The sequence below is a fragment of the Phocoena phocoena genome, chromosome 16, assembly GCF_963924675.1.
Source record: "Phocoena phocoena chromosome 16, mPhoPho1.1, whole genome shotgun sequence".
Taxonomy (NCBI): Eukaryota; Metazoa; Chordata; class Mammalia; order Artiodactyla; family Phocoenidae; genus Phocoena; species Phocoena phocoena.
The window spans coordinates 14461424-14488145 of NC_089234.1; the positions used below are offsets into that span (position 1 = coordinate 14461424).

At 40.6% G+C, this 26722-nt stretch overlaps 1 protein-coding gene across 1 annotated transcript in view; it reads right to left on the minus strand.

The window, feature by feature from the left end:
- Positions 1 to 18277: 18277 nt before the first annotated feature.
- The window catches only part of ATRNL1 (attractin like 1), a 691263-nt gene continuing 682818 nt past the window's right edge, over positions 18278 to 26722 (minus strand). The window contains exon 29 of the mRNA XM_065893763.1: positions 18278 to 18402. Coding sequence (XP_065749835.1) covers positions 18278 to 18402 — 125 coding nt within the window. The remainder of the gene's footprint in view (positions 18403 to 26722) is intronic.

Below are 26722 nucleotides of genomic sequence, written 5' to 3' on the forward strand. Positions count from 1 at the left end.
TCTGTGGGCTTATGATTTTCCATGTGATGTCCATTTAATCAGACCCTCTGATGTCCTGCAACCCACTGTTTACTGATTATGCCTCATCTCAAATTACTTCCTCAACTACCATCCACCAGACTGAACCCCAGCCTCTGGAGAGGAAGTCCCCCAGGTTGAGGCATCTCTAGTCCCCTAAGGGGTCTGATTTGTTCAAAGCTGGCATTTTCTCCCTTCTACCTCTTAGGTCTCCTGTGGATCTTGTGTTCAGTGTACTTCTGAGTGTCCTTGGCAGGTAGTTCAGTGTGAGTCCCGCCTCCATGCGTAGACCACCAAGACTCCGTTTCTGCCTCTGTAAGTGGAGAGTAACAGCAGCTGCGTCACAGGTGACTGGTGTGGACTGAACGGAGCAAGAGATCATATTCTTAGAACAATGGCATCGCAACAAGTGTTAATACGTGTTAGTCCCCTTCGGGTGGCTCTTTGCTTGGGTCGTGGATATTTTTAGTTCACGTAGGAATCACATTCGATGAGTTCACGGGGTGAATGAGACCACCCAGAGGAAGCCATCATCTGTTCAGATCAGCTCTGCTGGGAAGGCAGTAAAAGTGGATCAAACGTCCACCCAAACTCTCTCCAAACAGTGAGCTGAAATCTAGGGCTTAAAGTAAATTTTTCGTTCACGGTAGGTGAAATAAAGTTGTCATATTGGGTATAATACTTCATAAGCCACTTAACTCAGGTGTGTAAAAAGGGTAACTATTCCCCGCTACTCAAACTATTTTTTTCCCTCAAGCTTCTATGCCAACTGTGGCAGAATTTAAGGCAAGTTAAGGAAACTCAGCTACCTGAAGGTCTCTCCTAAGGTTTCCAGTCATTATCAGTCCCTCAAGACATGTCCACCCTCTTGTGGGCAAGGTGATGGGAAGCGGGGGTGTGCCCCATGTCGATGGGGAAGATGCTGTTTGTCCCCTGCCACCTTCCATTCATGATGGCATCTCTGGTGATGGCCACCACCCTGTTTTGCCTATCAGCATCCCCGTTGGTATCTTCCAAGGCAGCTGGTCCCCCACTGGCCTTGGACTTGGGTGATCCACGGGCTGTTGCCAACAGCCGAGACATTACGGCCCCGATGTGCACAGGTGTGCACGCGCGTTCTCCCATGCCCTGTGGTCTTAGAGCAAAGAGAGGGACAAGGGCTTCAACTCTTCGTCCAGCTTTCTCTTCTTCTCTAGGTTCTCCCTGTTGTCCACGTAGCATCCTCAGCCCGTTTCCGTGGCTGAAAGCGTCTGAGGGCAGAGGCCCGTTGGCTAAATATCCTGTCACATCTCTTGCTCGTGCCACGCCTTGGACCTCAGGGTCTCAAAATCCAGAACTGAATGTTAACGTACTTTCTTTATATATTTTACTTGGCCATTCTTTCTCAGGGAACAAGGAGCCAGATCTGCTTTACTTGACCATCTGCTTTATTTGTGGGAGGAGTACCACTAAGATGATGTAAACAAACAAACAATAAAAAATGAAAGGACAAAGTCCAGAAAACAAAACCAAAAATAAAAACAGAAGCCCACCCAATAAACGTCACATATCAGGCCTCTCCACAGGCAAAAGTTTGTGATGCAAGGCACAGCGATGGTGGTCAGAGAGCTGAGCAGTGAAAGGTAAGCTGGCTCTTTCCAAACAAAGGAGTCAGGACCAGGGGCGAGGCTCTGTGCCCCACAGAACTGGAGGTGAGAAGCCGGCTCCGGAGCGCCCGACTCGCCGGCGGTGGGATGGGCGGTTACGAGCATCATTTAGCAGCACAGTGCGTTTAGGAGCAGACATCAAGGCTGAGAGCTTACTTCTGAGAAGAAGCTGCGCTTGCAAGATTGTGACAGCGTCTTCCCTCTCCTTCCCAGCAGCGCAAACAACAATTCTTCACATTAGTCTGTCTCACTTCAGACCCTCATCCATCTCTATCCGAATGGCCTGTGATGAACACTGTCCAAAGAGCTTCTTTAAAAGCCTCACTTAGCACAAACGTGCCAACGCCAGGAGTGGCTCCTCCCTGCTGGAGGTCACGCCCCACCGTCTGCAGAATTACTGCCCCCCCCCCGCCGCGAGACGGGAGCTGTGGCCTCTGCCCACCGTGGCAGCCCCTGCTTTGCATGAGACCTTCCCATCCCCACTAAGTCTTTTCTGGTCCCCTCTTGCGTCTCTCCATGGCTGCTAGTGACCACCCTTTATTCATTTCAGTGGCATGTTTAGTCCTCCCCGAGCTTCTGCTTTTGACCTTTCTTAGTCTTTCTGTCAAATGGTTTTGGTGGAGAAAAGAGCAATTTACCCGGCACTGGAGAGCACAGGTAAAGTTGGTTTTCTAATTGCACTTCTTTGCTCTGAGCTGCTGAAGTCAGGCTCAGCGGTGTGTGTGTTGAGGGCGGTGCTGACCTCATGCCTCCCTCCTCCTTCTCTCCTTTCCCGCACATGCCCTTTCTGCACCTGGCTGAGGCAAGATGATGATGGTGACCAGGGACCTGCAGTGATCACGCACAGGTGATTTGCCTCCCTAGGCTTCCTAGGTCTAATTTCTTATCCTAACCCAAAGAGGATCTTATTTTGACAGTGTTTGAATGTCTTGTAGAAATGAATCTATAATTCCATCTGCAAACTATATTAAAATAATGAAAAGGCAACATTGCTGGATTAAAAATTGTGCCACAGGGAATTGTAGGGACTGAAAGATGGGTGTATCACCTTCCTGGGGCTGCTGTAACAAATTACCACAAACCTAGTGGCTTAAAACAACAGAAGTGTATTTTTTTTACAAGCTCTTGAGGCCAGCAGTCTGAAATGAGTCTTATGGGGCTAAACCCAAGCATTTGGCAGTGCTGCTTTCCCCTGGAGGCTCTAGGAGAGAATCCCTTCCTTGCCTCTTCCAGCTTCTGGTGGCCAGTGGCATTCCCTAGCTTGCAGCTGTATCACTCCAATTTTGGCTTCTGATGTCACACTGTCTTCTCTTTATCTGAAGTCAAACCTCCCTCTGCTTTATTCTTATAAGGACACTTATGATTACAATTAGGGCCTAACCGGATAATCCAGGATAATCTATCCATCTCAAAATCCTTACCTTAATCATATCTGTCTCTTTTGCAGTAACTGTACAGGTTTCAGGGATTAGGACACGGATATCTCTGGGGGCCATTACTTAGCCCATCAAAACAGGGAGATCGTTTTCAGCTTGGGCCCTACGCAGGAAGGGATCCTTCTAGCCAAAGGGAGTGGATGACACCTGTGCCCTTTGCCTCAGCACTCAGGGAGATCATCAGCATGGTCCAAGTGCCAGTAGATGAGGGACATTGCTGCAGGGCCCCTCAAGTGGACCAAAAGTATTCCCCGGGTTAGCACATACCATAAGCAGACATCACTTTGCAGAGTTGCTTTGGAGAGAAAATCATGGTCACCGAACCAACTGGTAACTCCAAGCGATGAGAGACTAGAAGATTGTGGCAGACACTGCTGGTTGCCCACCCCAAGGCCCTTCCCATCTTTACTGCAGGCATAATTCTGATTTTCCCAAACTGAACATGCCCAGCCCCAGGGGATGAATCCGCATTGGTCACAGTTTCATGCCCACCTGATCACCATGGGGCCTCTTGTTAAATGCAGATGCAGACTCATTAGGTCTGAGGTGGGTCTAAGACCCTGCAACTCTAACAGGCTCCCTGGTGAAGTGGATGTGCTTCTCCTTGGACCACACCTTGAGTAGAGAGGATCTAAGCCAATCACAGCAATCACAGCCGCCCCTTGCTGGAGACTAGTCCAGGGTGAGCATGTGACTCAGTCTTAGCCAATGGAAGCTACAAGAAGATGAGCTGAAGGTCAGGGTGGACTCCTGAGAGAGATTTCCTTCCTGATGAAAGACAAGAGAATTCTAAAGAGAAAACAATATTGCCCTCACCCCTCCCTTCTGCTTTGTGCAATGTCGTCAGAGGACATGAGGCCTTGAGCTATGGCAGCTATCTTGTCACCAAGACGCACATACTTGAGGAGAAAAGCCAATTCACTGAGGAGGGAAATGAGGGGAACATCTCTGAGCCATCAAAATCCCAGGACTCCTACTGCCAGAGTTTCTTGTTAAGTAACATATAAATTCCATATGGTTTAATCCACGGTTGCTCAGGTTGCTATTGTTTGTAGCTGGATACACCTAACCTCAGAAGGAACCTACAGAACAAGGAAAGGCACAGAGAATTGGAGTCCAGGTACGACCACCAGAAGAAGACTAAAGACACACCAATTCTTCGTAGTGAGGAGAGACTTTAGCTTGCTGTATGAACCTCACTGCATGGCACGCAGTCATTACTATGAGGCTTTATGCAGTTGCTATATGGTAAGCGTGCCTTTGGTTCTCATTCCTGAGTTTGTAACAGGGTCTCAAGAACCCTTTAGTCATCTCCATAAGTCACAATTGGGTAAATCCTACCTATAATAATTAAGATTCTGATGTTGACACACGGCTAAATCCTTTAAGTCACACACTTCCCCTTTTATCTAAAATATCTAAAACCCCTCCACATTAGATATTTCGTGCATGTCCTTTTCAGTATGTTTATTTCAGCCGGGGTACCACATCTCATGCACACGCTCCCCAAATCAGCCAGGTGTCCCTCAGCTCCATGCATCACAGCAATCAGTCACAGGATTAATCCTCAGTGTAACTTAAGCTACTTTCAAGAAAATCCCAGGCAAACAGACATAAATACCTATTTTTCTTGCTGAATTGTTTGCTCGAATTCCCTCTCATTTCTTCATTGAGATCAGACTTAATTATGCAATATCGTAGAAATACACAAACATCTGCGATTTTATTTCTAAGCACATTTGAATGACAAAGAATTCAATGTCCTGTGTGGTTTCAGGAACATGATGGACCTTCTTGAGGCTGGGGGTAGGGGGAGTGGGGAATAAAGAAAGAAGGAAAAAAATAACTTCCTTTATTCAGATGATATGGAATTCAAAATATGTCAAACAATCAAAGGAGAAAGACCTGTGACATTTCATAGTGCAGGTTCTAGGTTCTATACTGATTTTTCTTTTAAGGAGTAAATCTTAAGGATGTCACCATTGTCTTTGGCATATGGTTATAGCATGCCTGTAGCACTGATTAGCTACATAACTTTTAATCGAGCAGGTTAAATTATGTCTGACAACTCCCCTCCCCTCCAGCGCTGTCCTTCTATTTTCTGAGTCAGCACACTCACTCTTAGAGGAGCCTGCATCTTGCAGAGCTGTCACTTATATCAAACACAATGCCCTCAGGGCTTATGCTCATCATTAAAGGAAAAAAAAAACTTGTTAGAGTATTAGCCGAGCCCAGTGCAGCGCCGTTAATTTTTAGAGATGTATCTAGGTCATACGTCTGCATGTTGCATATAAACACACCAGCTAGTTACCCAGCATTTGCATGTTTCTGAACTGTTAGAGCCATGCTTGTTGGAGAACTGCTGTTTATTTTGGCCCCGAATGGAGAATAATTGTTTCTCCATGATATAATCATAGAGTAACTGGGATCTTCTGAAAGTTGGCCGCCACAAAAATATTTCCAACCATCTCTTTTGGAGACTAAAGGACATTAACATTCCTGTTTCTGTTAACTAGTAGTTCTTTATATAGAAGAATCTTTTTTTTTTTTTTTCTAGTTGCGGCGAGCAGAGGCTACTCTTCGTTGCAGTGCGCGGGCTTCTCATTGCGGTGGCTTCTCTTGTTGCGGAGCACAGGCTCTAGGAGCACGGGCCTCAGTAGTTGTGGCTCATGGGTTCTACAGCGCAGGCTCAGTAGTTGTGGCGCACAGGCTTAATTGCTCTGCGGTATGTGGGATCTTCCCGGCTCAGGGCTCGAACCCGTGGCCCCTTCATTGGCAGGCAGATTCTTAACCACTGCGCCACCAGGGAAGCCCTAGAAGAATCTTTTGATGCCCAAATGATTCAGTAATTCTCCACATCTCATTTTATCTTCTGAGTAGAAAGAATGTCCCTTTAGAGGTAATGAAGGTTCGACACACAGCTGAAACAATGAAGTCACAATATGTTGTCCTTTGGGTAGAAATTAAGCTTCACTGAGAAATAAAATAAGAATTGAGTATTTTGGTGGTGGTGAATAAAGAATATTTGAAGTATGTGTACCTCAAAGGCTTTCTGTTATAAAAGATAAAGAAAATGTGCGAGAAGGCTGCAAGAGCCACTTCTTTCAGTGTGATACCATGCCAATCCGAAATGTAACCCAAGCAGGCCAAAATCAGAATAAAAACTCTGACCTTGTAAATGCCACCCCTGTGAAGATCCGTGTGCCATTTTAAGGACACGTATTTCTTGTGAGGCGGAACTAACCTGATGGGTTCTAACACAGCCTTCTCACAGCTGATGTCATAAAAATCTAAGGAACAGGAACCCAGGCAAGCACAATAGCAGTCAGCCGGTAAGAATTCAGAGACAACCAGCCAGTATGTCCTGAGATGGACCTTCGCGAGACAGATGAGAAAACTGAGATTGAGAAAAAGTGATGGAGCCTGACGAGTTCCATGATCACGCTTTAATTGAAAAGTGCAGTGCATCAATTCCTATTATTGTGGGACCTGTGTAAAGAAAAGTCTTCCAAACGTAGCTGGCGTTCATGATAGTAACACGAGAGTTCTAGGAAAGAACTGTAATGCTTTTCATAGCAACTTGTAATGCGATTTGAACTGATACAAATTTAGGGCACCCACTATAACCTGTGCTTTATTCTCTAAGAGCTCAGAACCCCGGGAAGAGCTGGGTAAGCGACGGTGCAAGACAGAATCCAGCAAAGACAGGATTGTTCAGTAAAGGGTGGGGAGAGAGTAGAGGAGGGCGGTGTGCTGAACATTATCCAAATGGAGTAGTAACGATGGACGAGTGAGTCCCCATGAGGGCCCTGACCGCCTTTCTGATGACCTTTTACACTGACCTTCGATGAACACTCCAACTACAGTCTAGAGATTTGTCAGTCCCAACAAAGTGGAATACTGACAATATGATCACATCAAGATGTAACTTGTAGTTGCAAAGTCACATGCGATTAGATCACTGGCACTTTTGTGACTCAGTGATATGACATGATTAGGTCTGAAGCCAGACCATGAACACGCACGATGATTGTGTGATTAACCAGGCCGACTAATGGGCACGGCGAGTCACAGCATCTGAAAGTCTGAGACTGCCTGGAGCTGAGGAGAGTTAGAGCTCGTTTTCATGATAGCTCCAAAAGATGAGATCGCTCACTAGAAAGGGGAAAATATCCCTTCGATTAAAAATGTTTCAGTTATTAGATATTATAGTAAGGGAATGATGGTTGGAGTTTCTGACATCATTTTTCTTGCCATTGTCTGAAGGTTTTGTGTTAATTAATCACCAGCAGGTCCTGGCGAAGCAGCACACTGTGATAGGTTCTTTCCCATATCTGCCACTTGCACTTGGGAAGCTGAATATGCTAAGCCTTAGTTTTCTCATCTGTAAAATAGGGATTCTAATATTCCTTTCTTATTGGTTGTAAGAGGATTAAATAACATGCAAAGTGTCTGGCACATAGTAGGTGCTATTAAATATTTGAACTTTTAGGAGATATATGTCAAAACAGAATCATCTTCAAGAAGCTTGTGCCATACCCACTGATTGATTTTAAGGGTAAATGTAAATGCAATTAAATTACCATTCATACATATACATAAGAACATAGTTTCCCCAACCCCCAAACTGCCTTATGATACAGGAGTCAGAAAAACCCTACAGCACTGATGGAACCAAAGCAAATCACAATTGAACATTACATGGGATAATTATACAGCTGAGGGAAATACTAGGCCAATTCATGACCCACCGACATAATTATGCCACATGTCAAGGAAAGCCGAGCAAACGAGGTCCGCCTGTGCAGTGGGTGGGCAGTTGCCCAGATGGAGGCTTTATGAATGGGCTTCCCTCCGAAGCTCTATATCAGCAATTTTAGCACCACTTCGAGAAAGGAAAAAGAATTGGGCCCTTAAGTAGAGTTCCCCAAACTTGTCTGTTGAGTTAATTGGAGCCCTTATTTAAAACACAGATCCCGACAGAGCCCCGGATCATTCTTATTATCAGCAGGGCTGGAAAACATCAGCCTGGTCCAACTCTTTACAAGTCAGTCTGGCTTCTGGCATTGCCCATTAGCACAGGTGTACTAGATTGTTATTTCCATTCAAAAGTTTGTTTTCAAGTGTTTGTAATTCCAGCAAAGCCCTCAGGGGATCTCCATGAATTAAAATGTAGGCACTGATGTCATCTCTCTGCCTAAATTCCCCACTTAGCCCCTGCCCAACTGGTCCAGAAATTCACCCAGAGTTCACCTCAGAGACACACAAGACCCACTGCTTTCTGGTAGAGAATCTCTGAAAACACACTGGAATGTATGAGGGACACGGACTCATTGTTCAGTGCTGCACTCAAACCATGGCTGCCTCATTCTGAGTGATTCGTTTACAACAGGAGTTCTCAAACTGGGGTCATCAGCTCCTGCCTCAGCATCACCCAGGAACTTGTTAGAAATAAAACATCTCGAGCCGCATCCCAGAACTTCTGAATCAGAAACTCTAGGACTGGGCCCCAGAAATCTATTTTAATAAGCCCTCCAGGTGATCCTGATGTACTCTAAAAGTTTGAGAACCACTGGCTAAAAATATATTTTTTTCTTTCTCACTTATTTCGATATAGTGAACCAGTAAGTATTTAACTAGTTAGGTCTCTCAAGCATTTCTTGAGGTTTTTCTATATTCAGTTAGAGGAAGGAAAAAAAAGAACCCCACCTCATTTCACATGATTGACATTCCTGCAAAGTGGTCTTGATTTGAGGACATCCAAATGAGATGATCAAAACCTGATGGTTAGGAAAGAAAGGCAGTATTTTAATTTCATTACTTTGAGTATTTACGTTCAGAAGCCATAGTCGCCTGATGAAGTCATTTTTTACAAAAACTATGGTCTAATCATACTGTAATTCCTCTCCAAGGTGCAACTTTTACATAGATTCTGAGTGTTTCCATGTACATAATGCAAAGTGACTCAGCTTGGACTGTGAAAGGTCATTCAGGACATTGTCCAAGGGGTGAAGAGGATTTTTTAAACCTAATGCTCGTTTACGACTCAACTTCTGTTATTCATTTGTAACATATATGTGAATATACTTTTACATAAACATGTTCTACATTTACAAGTGTATACAATAAATAAGGGTATGAGATGTATGTATAAATACATCCTACGCAGAGAGAGAAATGTTTGTAAATAAACAGGCTTTAAATGGGAGAAGTCCATGAAATATACGCACAAATACATGAGGAAGACCATGTTATGTAATACAATATACTCTATTTAATAATTCTCACATTGGTTTATAAAACTCAAAAAAAACAAAGTTAAACGAATAGGAATTGAAAGTGCATGATGGATGCATCCCTCATAGCATTTAAATCTCTTCTACTTGATTAAAAATTCCTAGTTCCTCTTCACTGAATTGTTTAGAGTTTTTGAGCAGCCTCTGCCCTGATTAAAACAAATTAGCATCAAAGATCCCCTGTTGAATGAGAAATCATTAATTGAGAAACATGCAATGCCCCTTAATTACCTTTAGAACAGTGAGAGAACAAATAATCTCAGGTTCCAGAGGGACCTCCTGCTCTGCACCGTGGACTCATTTCTTGTAGCTGCTGGAATAAAACTCAAGTTGCAAACACTATTGGGGAATATCAATGCGAGCTTCAGTAAACACAATGCCGATTGTTTATCTAAAAGAAAAATATCTAGATAACGACAAAGAAGGAAGAGAGAAAAATGTTTTACTTTATTATCTTGTTGAGAGCTTTAAAAGTGTTTTACATGTGCCAATAGTGACTGAGAAATAATGTGAGCTGTTCTTTCTGATACAAATTTTAACGCTTTGTGTAAAATACTTCATTTACGTAATTACCCGCTAAAATTTCAGACGCTTATGTACAGATGAGTAACTTTGTCACTTAACAGTGGAACAGAAAGAAACCAGGGTCAAACTTCACCAAATCCAGCTTACAAATGGAAGTTCAAATCACGATGCTGTACCTGAGTCTTTTATTCCTTTATGTGTCAATATAATAGTTACAAGAGCTTCTGTAGGCCAGTGAGATATGATGCATCCCTCTACCTTCAAAACCTAGAAAACACTGAATACTAACCCATGGGAAAAGCATTAGGAAATCAAATTGTTGTAGGTGTTATGACAACGTAAAGAATATTACCAAAGACTTACACACAGTGCCATCCGGACAGCCTTCTGATAACAACAGTCATATGGGACTGGATCTGAGGTTCTGAAAACTATTTCTCATAAGCACCCTGGAAGGAAGGAAGCATGGTGTGTGAGACTTGTCATTCAGCTGAGGATAGAATCTTGGTTTTATTCTGCTTTTCCCGGGTCTCCATTTTAACTACTAGATCATGAGTCAACAGCCTTTGAAAAAATCGACGGACTTGATTCAACCACCTCTGCTTCCTTGGATATTTTTGGTTCATATATAGTTTACAGACTGGTTCATGTAATATAAAGCACAAGACATCCAAACAATGCTTCCATTTCAAATTGATATTAACGTGGTTAAGACACGATTCTGGAAATTTGCTTTTAGTGACATGAAGTGACTTGTTTTATAAGTGGAATTAAACTTTATACCAACACTCATAGTAGATTCCAAACTTTGTAGAAATGACTAATTATTATTCTTTGTTTTCTATTCCACCAAGATGATATATTTGACATTGCCATAATCTTTGCAAATATTGTAAATAATGTCTTAGAGATTACACTGCAAGGGCAATTATCAAGACTACGTCGAGAATATGTACACAAAGTAATTTGCACCAGAGAGAGCGAGAGAGAGAGAGATCATTAATTGCATTTATGAAGTGTGAAAGGTTATAAGAATCTTATGACATACTGGAACAGTAGAACAATTGTTATTTTTTTTCCTCAAGGGATTCCCATGAAGGTACATTCTTTCTTTGGCCATTCGACTTTAGGACAAAGTAATTCTCAGTTCACTAACGTGCAAAACCCATGTGGCTCGTATGTGCTATCAAAGTAAGAATTACTACTGAAAAGTCTACCACATAACCATCTTCTAAGTATGGTTTAGAAAAAGAAAATCTTGTCACTAAAACACTGCATATTATGTATAAAAACACAAACAAAACATCGTCACATATCCTTACAAACTTCTAGTTTGTAAAGCTCATCATGGACAACTGCTTCCTGAGAAACAGAATGATGCTATTTGGTATTTTTCCCTTTTACAGAAAAGTTGTTTCCTTTAACAGCCAACATCTTGAATTTCTGCACTGGAAGGTCAAACTGGAGCTGTCACTTCAGAAATCAGCAAGGAGTGGATGTTGTATATTCAGTCTTTGTTTCCTCTTCCAACTAGTTCATCTGCACATAACTGTTCAGGAGACCGTATTTTTTTTATACTCCCAGGGCAATGAGCTTCAAATGAACCTGGAGTTCTAACTCTCAGCAGGGAATAGTCCTGATAAGTAGAATATCCCATTTGCCATTATCTATTTGTGTTGCAAGGTAATTCATTTTGGGTTGAAATCAAATTGTTTTAAGCTGAGCTGGTATTTTTATTGGTGTCCTTCCAGCCGGCCTTCCTTTTAAGTACCATCGTATTTCAAACAAGCTAGATCTAAAGGAAAAGATTACTGTTGCCAATGTGCGTTGTCACAAGGGAACAAAGCTGTGCAAGACCTATTTTATGTTATTTATGTTTAAAGCATTGATAGAGGTTTGAGAGCACTAGTCTGCTGCTGGGGGAAATAAGCTGGCTAATCAATGAAGGGTCAGGAAAGATGTGTGATGATGGGAAAGAAAATCTAAAACAATCTGGTGGTATTTGCTGTAAAATTACCATTTAAAGTCGAGGAAGGTAATATTTGCAAAATGTAACAGACACTGTAAAAATCCTGAAAAGCACAACTCTGAATTACCAGGTAACATATATCAGTGGTTTCTATTGCAATTTTATTATTTGGGAACTTCGGCACATATATGCCCTTTAGTGTTACCAAAAATAATCAAGAGAAGAATCGTTGCTCGGTGATTCCCTGAATTTAACCTTAAATCTTTTCATGGTGTAAGGATAAAACATTTAACTCTAATCTACTTCCTATTTCAACAACATAAACCCATCACAACACCTAAGTAAGGTAGGTGAGCATTTTTATCCCAGGTTACTTAGAAATATTTAGACAACTGGTCCAAGGCATTAAAAAAAGTTGGCATTTGAGTTCACATTAAAACTCAAGTGTGTCCCACACAGGACCTATTCCAAGATAACTTATACACAACTGAAAAGCACACCATTTAAGGTATCTTTCAGCAACAGGTGCGACAGAGGCACAAAGAACTGTTAGAAGAATTTGCTCACTAATGCCATTTTCTTAGGTGGATTTTCTAGAGTAGGATCTCATACCTGACCACGCACACAGCCGGTGTAAAGAGGCTTGTGCTTAAACAGCTATCTTGCCTGAGTGAAAATTTCTCTTCTGCCCAAAATAAAAGTGGTCGAAGCTTTTGATGGTGAGGAGAATACAGTGTTTCTGCAGGGATCTTTGAGGGGTTCGGTTTCTTGTTCACTTAGGGCTGCTCCACAACCTGTCCTTGAACAGGGCAGAATTATCTCCTCAACAAAGGATGGGAGCCCTGGAAGGCAGACAGGTCAGAATGGGGTGGGGGAGGTGCAGTTTCCAGAAGCTCATGCAAAATACCATGTGGTCTCATATTTACAAAGCAAAGTAATACCTGCTGTTTTCACTTGAATGGCTGGAGAGAGCAAAGCTCAACAGAACGTATTGGCTGTTGTGGCTGTGCCAGGCCCCCTAATGCTAAACAAGTAGGGGAGTCTGCTGGAAATTGGAGAGGGAGTTGCATGTTTATCAGAAAGGGCTGTGGGTTAGACCTGAAAGAATGCCGGCCCCTCACTTCGGCCACTCACAGGTGACTTCCCTAAGGAAACCTCTTCAGTGCCAAGAAAAATAAATTTTGAGTTGAAATCTTCAAATCCCTTGATGACCACTGATCCACCATCAAGAAGCTGAAGAGGAACCTGTGCCAGGCTCAGATGTTCGGAGAAGCTGCTGCTTTCTGTTGTAAGGAAAAGGCGCTCCAGGATTCGACTCTGAGCTCTCCCTGCTTTGGACACATCTTCATCTGGGCTCCTCCCCAAAACTCTTCTCCCTCTTCTAACGCTTCTGGGGCATGCTAGCCAGGCTGGGCAAGTTTCTCAGGGCAGAGTGGTCCTCTTCCCTGGCCTGACCTCTGGGAGGTGTGGTGTAGGGCTGCTCAGGAGGAGGGGTCTGCCATTTTATCCCCCAGAGCACAGGCAGACCCCGCTCAGGGTTAGGCCTCAGGTCAGGTCCTGAGCACAGGAGGTGCTTGGTCCTCCTGTGGGGTTGGAGAGAAGAGAGGTGTTTGGATCATCCTGGCTGCTCTGCCTCGGTAACACTGGACTGAGGCCCAGAAGAGCAGTAGCACGGACATAGGCCAGGACTCAGAGGGCAATGTGGGGACTAAACCCAAAGCTTGCCAGAGAACAAGCAGACTTTTCTTAGAAAACTCCTCAGCTGTGCCATGGCTGCACCAGTCTCAGAAAGAGGACTTTCATTGTAAGTAAGAACGACTTATGTAAACACATGGTCAGGGCAGAGACCCTCAGTTCTGGCTGGAATCCTGGCCACTTAGGCTCTTGTGAGTTTTGCTTCCATTCTCAGGAACAGTCAAAGTGTTCAGCATGTAATTCAAAGAGAACATGTAGAAAAGGCTAAGAAAAATCAGGTGAAGAGAGAAAAATGGATTTTGAATGTGGAATTCAATGACCAAATTTTATAACCAAGTCTTAGATGGCAGATGGGCTTTTCCCGCAGTTGAATGCTTTTTCCTGGATGATCTTGGGAGGGTAAAAAATATATATAACAAAACTGCATTTGGCAATGGGGGTTGGAAGATCCAATGTTTTTATTTCAGTAATTAAACTCCTGATCAACAGCATACTATATCATAAAAATGTTGGCTTTTTAAAGCAGGTTTGAACTTTCACACAATCTGTTTTAACACTGGCATGCACACCTACATACATATATACCGAGATGGTTCTCATTCATTTAAAAAATCTGATAAAACTAAAATGTTAAATGTACACTGTAATGAAAACACTGCTGTAACACCAACCAGATGGCTTGTATTCCTTGGAAAATTATTTAAAGCATTTTGACTTCGATAATTTCGTTATTTAAAGAAATTCTTCTAACTGTAAATAAAGGCAGCTCTTTGGCCAAGTGCAATGTCTCCTTAATTTGCCTAATCGTAAGAATCACCGAGGCGCTTATTAAGCATATAAATCTCCAGGGTTCATCAGGTTCTTCCGTATCTTAATCTCCAGAGGCAGAGGTAGGAATCTGTACTGACCCAGGTAGTCTTATGATCAAGTAAGTTCCAAACTCACCTTAGTAAAATAGCAAATGGTCTTTGGAAGCTGATATTTTTTTTTGTCTATGCGAGTAGAATTAGTTCATTTGATCAGTTTTAATTTTTTACAACTTTTTACACGAAACACTTTTCAAATCATAGTTTTATGTTCAATGAAAAAAAAGATGTGTCATGTATGACAACCAAATGTAAGGATCGATCCTTCTTGCCAAATTTCGACGAGAAAGTGACAATTGATGTTTCTGTCTAAATGTCACCAAGCAGTCATTTAAAAAATGTTTTACTAAAACTGTATATATTTTGAAAGAGTTAGAGCCGCTATTGATCAAAACATCCAAGTGGTTTTTTAGAAATCTCTATATCCTAGAAATTTAGGAACTTAAGTTTTTATGAAATCTTCATTTGCAAACACCTACTTGGCTTTTACGTATGGTGAAAAGATGAACGAAAAATTAATAGATGAGTTCATAAAACAATCGGTAGGAAAAGAGCAGCCTGGTGGCCCCATGATTGTTAATACCAGCTACACTGCACTGAGGGCCCGTCGTGGAAGCTTTATGTCTATTATCTCCTAGGCTCACAACAACTCTGCAAGGTGGGCACCAGTACCTTCCCTCACAGATGGAAAGTCTGAGGCTTCAAAAGGTTAAAACGTGCCAGCACCACACAGCTCAAAGCTGGTTGCAACATCTGTTCTCAGGTCCAGCCACCAGTCTGCACTCTAAATGACCCTGCAGCAACACAAGGCCAGGTGGTCACTGCTGTCTTACTGGAACTCAGAGAGAATGAGCTATTGAGAAGCACTGCAAGTAGCGATTACAGGTTGAAATATATTCTGCTTGAAGTTTTCCTATTGAACACAACACAGTAGTATATGGCATACATTTTCCTTCTATGTGTATCACTAAATAAATTTTCATTTAAAAGCAATTATGAAAATCCCAATCCTCTTAAAACGTATTAAATTGATCTGTAAGCATGTGCATCTTTTTTCAATGAGAATTCTCTAACTGTCTGAACAGTGTCCCCAGGTTAATTTTTAAAACTCCATTCTACTTAACCAAAATTTTTCATATTTGGAAGAATAAGATACCCTAAAATCTAAAGAATTTTAAAAAGTCATTCTAAACTGAAATGTACATAATTCTATTAAGATGAGTTTTCAAGAGAATCAGTCACTTAATGCCTAACTTCTTGAAGAGTATCTGCATATACTTGTGGTTTGATTTAAAAAAAAAAAAAAAAAGAAGCTTCCAAATTAAAAGTGTTTGGGATGTGGGGGAAAAAAAGAACATGACACAGATTCAAAGTGATTATCCTTAAGGTCTTTTCAATCCACTTCACCTGAGGGTGAAGAGTTCTATTGCCAGTAAAAAGCTTTGAAAAGTCGAGAAGATATTGCATAATTAGTCACAGAAAGGTTTACTATGACTTTAACTTAACATTGCGTTATGTCCCATAATTGTCTGAAATTCAAATTTCTGAATTTTAAGAAGCTGATGGGATTCGAGGTGAATGAGGCTTGACAATTCTTTCACAGTAATTCTATTTGCTTAGCCTCTCTAAAAGCATAGCTGAAATAGATTTTACGTACAACTCTGTATGTTTCCGTATTTTTGTTATATATGCTTTCTCTCACGACAATTGTTACAGAGTATTAAACAAATTGGGCAATCATTTTATTTTTAAATGATTATATTTTTGTATTCACCAGTTTTGTCAATTTATTTTTCCAGGAGAAAAATATCAACATTTAAAGGGCCCCCCAAAAAGCTAATAAAAGTGCTTGATTGTTTTCAGGAGACATTTACTAACTTCGCTCAATTTTCTTTTCTTTTTGAGAGAGACAGAAAATATCATAGGGGGGTAAAAACAACCAGCTCTACTCCCTAGCCCCCCAAAAACCCCATAGGCTATAGATTAAATTGATCTAAGAATTAGTCTTATTTTTAACGCATGGAAAATAGCAAAATTATCATGCCAACATAAGGAATATATACTATAATTCATAAATGCCTAATTATCGAAACGATGACATAGTCATGGTTAGATGCAACCTAGCAATCTTATATATGATGCAACTACATATTGTATGATCATTCCTGTTATATATTACATTCGTTCCCATCAAATTAAGTTGGCTATGTTTAAATGGCATTGTGAAATAAACATGTAATATCACAACAGGGTCATATTCTGCTACTGCACAACCATAGCATGCAAGTAACTATGCATTAGCTGTAAACAGTAAAGTGTCATTACCTTCCAGAAATCCAAAGAACATGATAAGTACATAGATAGTACTAAACATCAATTATAGTTAAATGACTTTCATATTGAACAAAACTATATTGTATAAAGCAGTTTTGGATATCTCTGTCACTGCTCTCTACACATATTCTGTAGTTCCCTTGAAGTTAAGAAACTGCAACTCCAAACAAGATCTGTTAATCTACCGAGTTCTAGTGAACTGTTGTCAAAATTAGGACACAAATGATTCTATGTTCCAATGTGAAAGCTGTCTTCTATCATTTTTCCTTTCTGCCGTAATTCAGATTTTTGAATCATTAACAATATGCTAAATGTGGGCAACAATGAACTTATTTTATTTCTTAAACTGGAGACTCTCTCATGACACCGATGCGCTTGTGTTAGAAACAGGAATACTGTAGACGCTTGCCAGCAAATGCTCTTCTCTACTTGGATTCTAAGTGAAATAGTTGGCAGGAAGGAACCTGGGTCGTATTATGACTTGGAGGAGGTGCTGTCTCTAAAATACTTTTCATAACGTTTGTAAAAAGTAGATAAAATCTAGCCGCTAGGAGAGGAAGGCCAAAAGAACATGATCTGTTCTTTTAAAAATGCAGATGGATCATTTAGGTCTGATGCAATGATTCCTAGGCAATTAAAAAATTACCATATTAGAGCAGAAGCTTGCACACTGTAAAATAACTATTTCAGCTCTCTTTAGCTTTGTGATATTGGAGGCTGGTTTGGGAAGGAGGGCAAAAATTGATTGCTGGACAGGCTTTTCCATGCTCTATCAGCCCTGATAATGAGTTAGGCAGTTGGCATGGACGACAGCAATGTCCTCTTCACTCAGAATTCTAATAAACCTCCCGTGAAGTTGCACCCACCATCCATCCAAATGGACTCGTTTTGGTCTGCATTCCAGTTGGGTGGAAAATAGTCACATTTGAAAACCGAGTTTGGACATGATATGGTCCTGTGAAATATTTAAATACACTGCTTACATCCTACTAAATCAAAATCCTGCTTTTACGTTTACATGAGATAAAACAGCATTTAAAGCCGTTGTAATTGGTTCATCTCCTGTTCGTATACAAGTGACTTAAGTTCGCTTATGAGGCAAAAACTGTACAATTCTCATCATTCAGGCATTATAAAATGTCTTTCTTTAAAGTCTTGGGATATAAACAGTTTGGTTTATACGAATTACATATTTTTCATCTGCATTAAGAAACAATATACACTTTTTTTCCAGAGTAATGTTATCTGTGATAAGCCTAAGATAGCCTTAAAAACTAACTTTATCACCTGTGACCATCAATACTGTTACTTTGATAAAACTCATGAACATTCTTGGGCCACTCGAGTCATTGACCATTTGCAGGGAACTGTATCTGGGCCCTGGGACCATACAGAGATTTGCCTCCATAAAAATCGAGGCCACAGACCAGCCTTAATGGAAGCCATTTACAAAGTCAAACATTACAGAACCTCCAGGAGCAGTTTCTGTTTCTCAGACACACGTTCCTTGACGTGTTGAGAGGTGGTGTTTTCGATTTCGGACTCCTGAAGTCTTGTCTTTACTATCTGAAGGCTTCTGTTGTGAAATATCTATTAGGGCACTGGCAATTGCAAGGCCTGGAAAGACAGGAAAAAAACCCACTTAAATGTTTGATTACATATTTCTGGGATGGCAACGGTGGTGGCCTAGCATTGTTTTACATTCAGCAATCAAACATTTAGCTGCTTATTGGAAGTAGTTTACCCTTTACTTAAAATATTTTTTAATTGAAATATAGTTGATTTACAATGTTGTGTTAATTACTGCTGTACAGCAAAGTGATTCAGTTATACACATATATTTAAAAAAAAATTTCTTACCTTGGACATACGAACTGTACACATGAAGAAGAGCAAGGATCTAACAAAATTAATGGAGTGACACTGGACAATCAAATCAGTGTGTGACAAAACATCACAATCAGTTGTGGATATGACTCCACACCTTTCTATGTCTGAACACACGTTTGTTCTAAAAGTATAAAGAATTTTCAGTTTTTTTTGTGTGTGTGCGTGTGTGTGTGTAACAAGAGTCAGTATATTAAGGTTTTTTTTAAAAAATTAGAGCAGCTTTAGGTTTACAGAAAAATTGAACCAATATTGATACATGATTTTTAAGTAAGGTCCACAGCTTACACTTGGGTTCACACTTCGTGCTGTACACAAAGATCTATAGGTTTCAACAAAAGCATATTGTCATATACTCACCATGAAAGTATCACACAGAATAGGTTCACTGCCCTAAAAATCCCCTGTGCTTTACCAATTTATCCCTCCCCTTCTCCTGAGCCTCTGGTTATCACTGATCATTTTTAAATATCTCTATAGTTTTGCCTTTTCCAGAATGTAATTTGGTTGGAATCATACAGTATGTAGCCTTTTCAGATTGTCTTATTTCACTTAGCAATACGCCTTTAAGTTGCATCATATCTTTTTTTGGCTCGGTGGCTCATTCCTTTTTATTGCTAAATAATATTCCATTGTATCAATGTACTACAGTTTGTCTATCCGTTCCCCTATTGAAGGACATCTTGATTGCTTCCAATTTTTGGCAATTATGAATTAAAGCTTCCATAAACACCCATGTGCAAGTTTTTGTGTGGACATAAGTTTTCAATTCCCAAATACCTAGGAGCACAATTGTTGGATCACATGTAACTTTATGTCTTAGCTTTGTAAGAAAGTGTCAAACTGTCTTCCAAAGTGGCTGTGCTATTTTGTATTCCCACCAGCAATGAATGAGAGCTCCTGTTGCACCACATCTTTGACAGCATTTGGTGTTGTCAGGTTCTGGATTTTAGCCATGTAGCTGTATCTCATGGTTGTTTTTTTTTTTTTTTTTTGCGGTACGCGGGCCTCTCACTGCTGCGGCCTCTCCTGTTGCGGAGCACAGGCTCTGGACGCGCAGGCTCAGTGGCCATGGCTCACGGGCCCAGCCACTCCGCGGCATGTGGGATCTTCCCAGACCGGGGCACGAACCCGTGTCTCCTGCATTGGCAGGAGGACTCTCAACCACTGTGCCACCAGGGAAGCCCTCATGGTTGTTTTAATTTGTAATTCCCTAATAACATATGATGTTGAGCATCTTTTCATATGCTTATTTGTCATATGTAAATCTTCTCAGGTGAGGTATCCGTTCAGATCTTTTGCCCATTTTTAATTTTCTTGTTTGTTTTCTTATTGTTGTCTTTTAAGAGATTTCTTTTACATTTTGGATACCAGTCCTTTTTCAGTTCAGATACTGTAATCTCCCTACATACGAATGAGTTTCATTCTGAGAGAGTGTTTGTAAGTCCAACAAAGTTAGCCTAGGTACCCAACTAACACAATTGGCTATATAAGTACTGTACTGTAATAGATTTAAAATACTTTTCACACAAATAATACACAAAAAACAAACACAAAAAATAAAGAAAACATTTTCAATCTTACAGTACAGTACCTTGAAAAGTATAGTAGTACAGCTACAATGCTGCTGCTTTTATGTTTGCTTCCTGACATCCTGGGCTTGAAATAAAGATAATGTACTACTGTATTCTATACAGTACTGTACAGTAAAGTACACAAAAGCACAGCCACTTGTAGAGGATACAAGCACATGACAATGTACGCCAGACATGTAAACTAATTACGTGATTGGACACGTGAACGCACGTTCAAATCTTTGACAGTTTGCAACTTGAAGGTTCATATGTAGGAGACACTGTATATGTTTGGAAAATATTTTCTCCCAGTCTGTAGTCTGTCTTTTCATTCTCTTAAATTGCTTTTAAGAAGTAAGAAAGTACCCCAGGGATAGAGTTGTGGATGTACATAGAAGAAAGATGACTTGTAGAAATTTAGCTGATGTCTTAAATATAAGAAAAAGACCATTAGTATTATCAGTAGAATATCTACACAAAAGTGGATCTCTAGTTATCATAAGTAATTGAAAGAAAATTGTTTTGTTACATTGTTTTGTCCATTGATTGACAGGAACATTTGGTAAGATGTTCAGGAATAGTAAAGCCTTTCCTAAGTTTATACAAGCAATTGCTCAACCAGATACCCTGGTTTATCACAGCTACACAGTAATCATTTTATCTAGTTTTGGTTTTTGAGTAAAATAAAATGTGTCATATCCCCATACTAAACCACGAGACCAGACTGCTTGCTTTGAGAAGAGGTCACCAGTTTCCCTTCCCTAAAGTCTTGGAGACTTGACTGTGAATTGAGCTGAACCAGTCCCTGAGCTCTCATCGACATCTTCTCCATGTGCTGCTCTTAGAGGAAGGCCTCACTTTTGGATCTCATCCTATACAAGGTGTCATTGAATTAGTTCATTCCTGTGGGTCAATTTATTCTAGGTAAGTCTCAAATATGACCTGGCAAGAACGGACCTCCAGAGACTCATGAACAGAAGGAAATGCCAGTGTGGGGAAATGGACACTGTAAGAGGAAGTTCGACTCGCCTAGCGCAGTGCTGTGGAAGTCAAGGGAGGAGAGAAGTCAAGGCGTCTGCAAAAAAGTACCTAAGGGGCCAGCATGTGAGGCTTGCTAAAGAGGCCTTTGGATTTCCTCAAGGAAGATGCTGGTGATCTCGAGTCATTTCCATACTTAACTGAGGATGGAAGCCTGACAGTTAGGCAGGGAATGGAGTGAGAGGGAATGTGGCCAACAGACATAAGTCTCATGTGCAAGATGTTTGTCGATGGAAAGAGGTAAGTAGCTGGTACGTAGGGGAAGCAGCAGGGTCAGATGAGATGTACGTGAATACATATGATTATCTGAGTACATATACATTTTTTTAAAGATAAAAGGAGTTTCAAGTACATTTGAAAACAGAAGAGAAGGTATTTATGGAGAAGGAGATATTAATGGTGTTAGAGAGGGAAGGGATTAAAAAGTTACAGTCATCACTGGCTAGGCTGATAATCTTACATATTTAGTGTTTAAGGGTTGATGTTGAGTAACCTACTCTTTCAGGATATTAATAATTATCCTGAGTTTCTTAGGGATAACGTAAGTTCAAAGGTTCAAATTTAAGTAAAATTTACTTTCTTGACCTTTGAAGAGCACATATGAACATCTGAAGTGTCCAAAATAGATGTGTTAACCACTTATTACGCTGTGAGAAATAATTAGTTTGTTATTTCTGTAAGGGAGGGAGCCGAAGCACATTATTTACAAAAAATCAGAGACCGCGGTTGTGCTAAGTGAAAGTTCAGCACAGACAGACCTTACGTTTCCACAGATCTCTTGGCACACTTCTGGCAAAATTTACAACCTTTTGTTATTTCATCTTTGGTACCATCTTATCCAGAGACAGCCAAATATGACAAATAATATACGTCTCTTTTAATGTGAACAGAGATCACTTACACTAATTCCAGTGATCACAGCATCCAAGTATGGAATCATGTTATTCATTAAACTGTGGCATGACCTCGTCCAAAGGAGCCCTGAGAAACAACACTTTCCCACTTACATGTAGCTGCAAACATTGTTTTCCATACAGAAGATACAGAGCCAAGAGAGAAGTAAACAGTTTAAGTGGCCAAAACAGGAAATTCTATGCTAATCCTAAACTGTCACTGTATCTTTGTATTTCAGGGTATGTGAACGTGAAATCTGGGTTTACTAATGATGTGTACGCTTAGAAACACATTCAGTTGAAAATAATCAATCATAAACCATATTTCAGTCCTTAATTTAAAACTAAAATTACAAATCATGCTTATTTTTAATTTGACAGCTTTCTGTCCTTTCCTATGAAAACTGAACAATTAACTGAATTTTCAGATTCTGTATAAATGGCAATATGTACGCGGGAAACCCTGCTTTCCTCCAGGCCGTGATATTTGAGTGTCCACCATGTGTACTCACAGAGGTCGCTCAGCGGGCCACTTGCCCAGGTCTTATCGTCTTAATGGGCCAAATGATGCTTTCATTTCATTCAAATTTAAGCTTGAGTCCTTCACTGGACCATACAGCTGGTGGCACACCATGAGCTCTTCTGCATTTTAAATCCTGTAATTTAATTACAAACAGCACAATAATCATAATAACGTGTGTGTGTGTGTGTGTGTGTGTGTGCATGCCTTGTGTCAAATTGTTAAGTGTAAGTTTTTATTACTATGCTTGAATTTCTTCGTATTTTAATATATGGAGAACCTTAAAACACAGCAACAACAACCCAGAAATTGCTAGGTCCTCCTTCAACCTATAAGAGGGCCTGGACACAAGAGTAAACAGGAGAGACAAGAACCCTGTCTTCTTAAATTGTCTAGTGTGTGGAAGACTCATGAAAAAAGAGACAGAGAAATTAATTTCTATCATTACCTTTCAGCTAAGGAATCAAATTTTCTTAATTGAGAAAAAGAAAAGTCAAGTCAGTAGCTCTTTAAAGAAAGACAATATTGCTCCCCTTCTCCCCCCAAATGTAACAGTTATATGCTGGTGAGAGACTGAGGATACAAACACAATGGCCTGACCATACGTAGAAACAGAACTCTGGCCCACAGCCTGTAGCAACCTGCACAGGAAACCAGTCTCTTATCTATAATAACCAGCACAAGAAGCCAGCCTGCTATGTCAGGCTTGTAGGAGTCAGACTGCCATCTCTAGTAACAACCCAGGGAGTCAATTACCCCATAATGATGGGCCCCAAACAGCCAGGACTTCATTAATAACTGACAGCTTCCCTAATGTTTGTCCCTGCTTCCAACTTAGGACCAATAAGAGAAAGGGAAATATGCACCAACCACATAGAATGCCCCGCTTCTAGTTAGCCTGCCGCCAGCTTTCCAGCTTTCTGGTGCCGACAGCCTCCAATAAGCACGTACTTGAAGCTTTCTCTTTTTTCCATTATAAAATGTTCCCACACATTCGTACTCTGTCACAGTGCAAGCAAGCGATGGTGGATGACTCCCTTGCTATATGGCAAGTTCTGAATAAATAATCTTTGCTTGTAATTGGGTTGGTCTTGGTTCATTTTCACAATGACAATGAAGAAATAAAGGTAGCTTGAGATCTTCTCTGGATTAAAAAAAATACGTATCAATAAAATAAAAGCAACTTAGAAGTAAGTTCTCCATATCACCCTTTGACGCAAACGCTCTCTCCTGGTTGAGGTCTCCCGAGGAACTTTTTCCCGGTGAGAGGTTTTCCGCTGATGACCCCACACTCCCCGTGCCCTAGGAGAAAGTGCTTCCTCCTGGTAGGAGGCTGAACAGTGGCACACCCCCGTACCATTAGAGTTCCATTACAATAGGGTCGGTCCAGAAGATCATTTTTCAAAAAGTCACACAAATCATCTGGTGAAATCCACTTATTGTGTTCTCTAGGCCTAGCACAGTTCCTTGTTATCAAAGCAATACGATTAACTGGGGGAACAATTCATTATTTTAGACTGGTGTTCTAAAGGAATTTCATTTACCATGTCAAGATGATGCACAGACGCTGCAGGCTAGCAAAGTTTACATCAAAATATGCCAGTAGATTCAATAAAAATGCTGGGGTTTAAATATTTATTATAAGCTTTACCTTTTTTGCACTTTTAGTTCTTAAATACCAGACACTATGACATTTAGATTATTTAAATATGAATTATAAACCTCATAAGAAAGAAAGTGCCATCTTCTGTTTCCTATTCCATTTCCATGGCCTCTTGGCATTTTGAACTGGTGCTCGATAATGGGGAACATCACCAGTGGCTGCTCTGCTTCACCCAGGGCAAGACAAGCTGGGAAGGAAGCAGACTTCTTTGGGACCATGCAGATTTCTTTCCGCACATGGGCACAGTTTAGCTGTTACTGGCTTGGATGCTAAGAGCTACCAGAGGTATTTAGTAAAAGTAGAAGATGCACCCAAATCAGGCCTTTACCCAGGACCTTGGATAAAAACAATATTTTCCTCCTAAATTTAAGAACTTCGTTTCTCAATAAACATGTGCAGGCATGCCCTGAAGAGGAAGCGATGGAAATGAGTAAAGCTAAATATTTAAATCGTAAATATATCTTTCTAAAACCACTAAATTTGCAAAACCACCAAGGAGAAACATCAGGAATTTAGTTATCTTTCGTAAAACTCTAGCTTTTCCTAATGGAAGTGAAATGGTATTAGTAGACGCCAGCAGTAACAATCTAATCATAAAATTACTGATGTGTGTTTTTTTACACTTATGCAGAACAATTAATAAGCACAGTAATAAAATGCTGCATATCAAATGAAATTGCCTCATTTTATATACAAACATAGCACTTCCATTTTACATTTGAACAAAGCCTCAGATAGGTCATTCATTTTGAAATGCTGTCCTCCCAAGTCTGTGTAAGAGCAGGCACCACTATTCATTTTAATTTCCCAAGAAAACAGCTTCGTTAGGTGTGAAAGGTTAATTGCGGGTGTAAGTGGAGCTCAGGGAATGGTTCAGGGTCTGTAGCGAATTGAACCACCTGCTTCAGGAAGACCTGAACGAGCGCTGTTAGCTGTTTGCCCTGCTGAAATGTTTTTACTACCTCATTTACTATCTGTCTTCTTTTATGGCTTATATCTGTAGTTCTTCTAGACCTTTAATGGCTACAGTTTTACTTCACTGTAACCAGATTTAAATGGAAATACCATGCTGGGATGTTTAAATGTTTTCTCTCTGATTGTATATAGCTACATACTACTGATCAGAGCCCTGGCTATCCTTCACACAATTAAGAAAGTGACTTTGGGAAACTTTGATGTTGCATAGACTCTAGCTGTTGTGCAGACTTGATTTAACATTCAGTGTGGCCATCCTTGCCAATATGCGACTAGGGCTGGATGAATAATTAGAAAATATGCATTTCCACTTTAATTTATCTGTTGGAAGACCAGCACAACTGAAGTCGTTATCAGGCAAAACTCCAAAGGTTATACTGTTGAACAAAAATTGAAATACTTCAAGTGCTGAAGACACCGGAATGACAAATGGACCGTATTTGTCTGAGAGCTTAAAGAAATGTTTCCCCTCACCTACTAGAAACCAGTGACAACTACAGATGTCAATGTTTAAATACAAATGATAATTGTATTCTGGTTATAAAATTTTGTTTGGCCTTTAACACATCCTTTTTTTTTTTTTTTTTTTTCCTGTGTTGCGCGGCTTGCGGGATCTTAGTTCCCCGACCAGGGATCGAACCCTGGCGGGCCCTCGGCAGTGAAAGCTCAGAGTCCTAACCACTGGACTGCCAGGGAATTCCCAACACATCATAACATTTTCAAGTTTAATTTAAAGACACACAGTAAAGGTTCTACAAAATGTAATCCTACTCTAGCACCACAGTGCTGAGCACTCCCTGAATTTTACGTGAACTATTCCCTGTATTTATTTTATTTTATTTTTTTTTTTTTTTTTTTTAACATCTTTATTGGGGTATAATTGCTTTACAATGGTGTGTTAGTTTCTGATTTATAACAAAGTGAATCAGCTATACATATACATGTGCTCCCATGTGTCTTCCCTCCTGCATCTCCCTCCCTCCCACTCTCCCCCTCCCACCCCTCCAGGCTGTCCCAAAGCCCCGAGCTAATATCCCTGTGCCTTGCGGCTGCTTCCCCCCAGCTATCCACCCCACCACGTTTGTTAGTGTGTATATGTCCATGACTCTCTCTCGCCCTGTCAAAACTCACCCTTCCCCCTCCCCATATCCCCAAGTCCGCTCTCCAGTAGGTCTGCGCCTCCATTCCTGTCTTATCCCTAGGTTCTTCATGACATTTTTTCCCCTCAAATTCCATATATATGTGTTAGCATACGGTATCTGTCTTTGTCTTTCTGACTTACTTCACTCTGTATGACAGACTCTAGGTCTATCCATCTCATTACAAATATCTCAATTTCATTTCTTTTTAAGGCTGAGTAATATTCCATTGTGTATATGTGCCACAT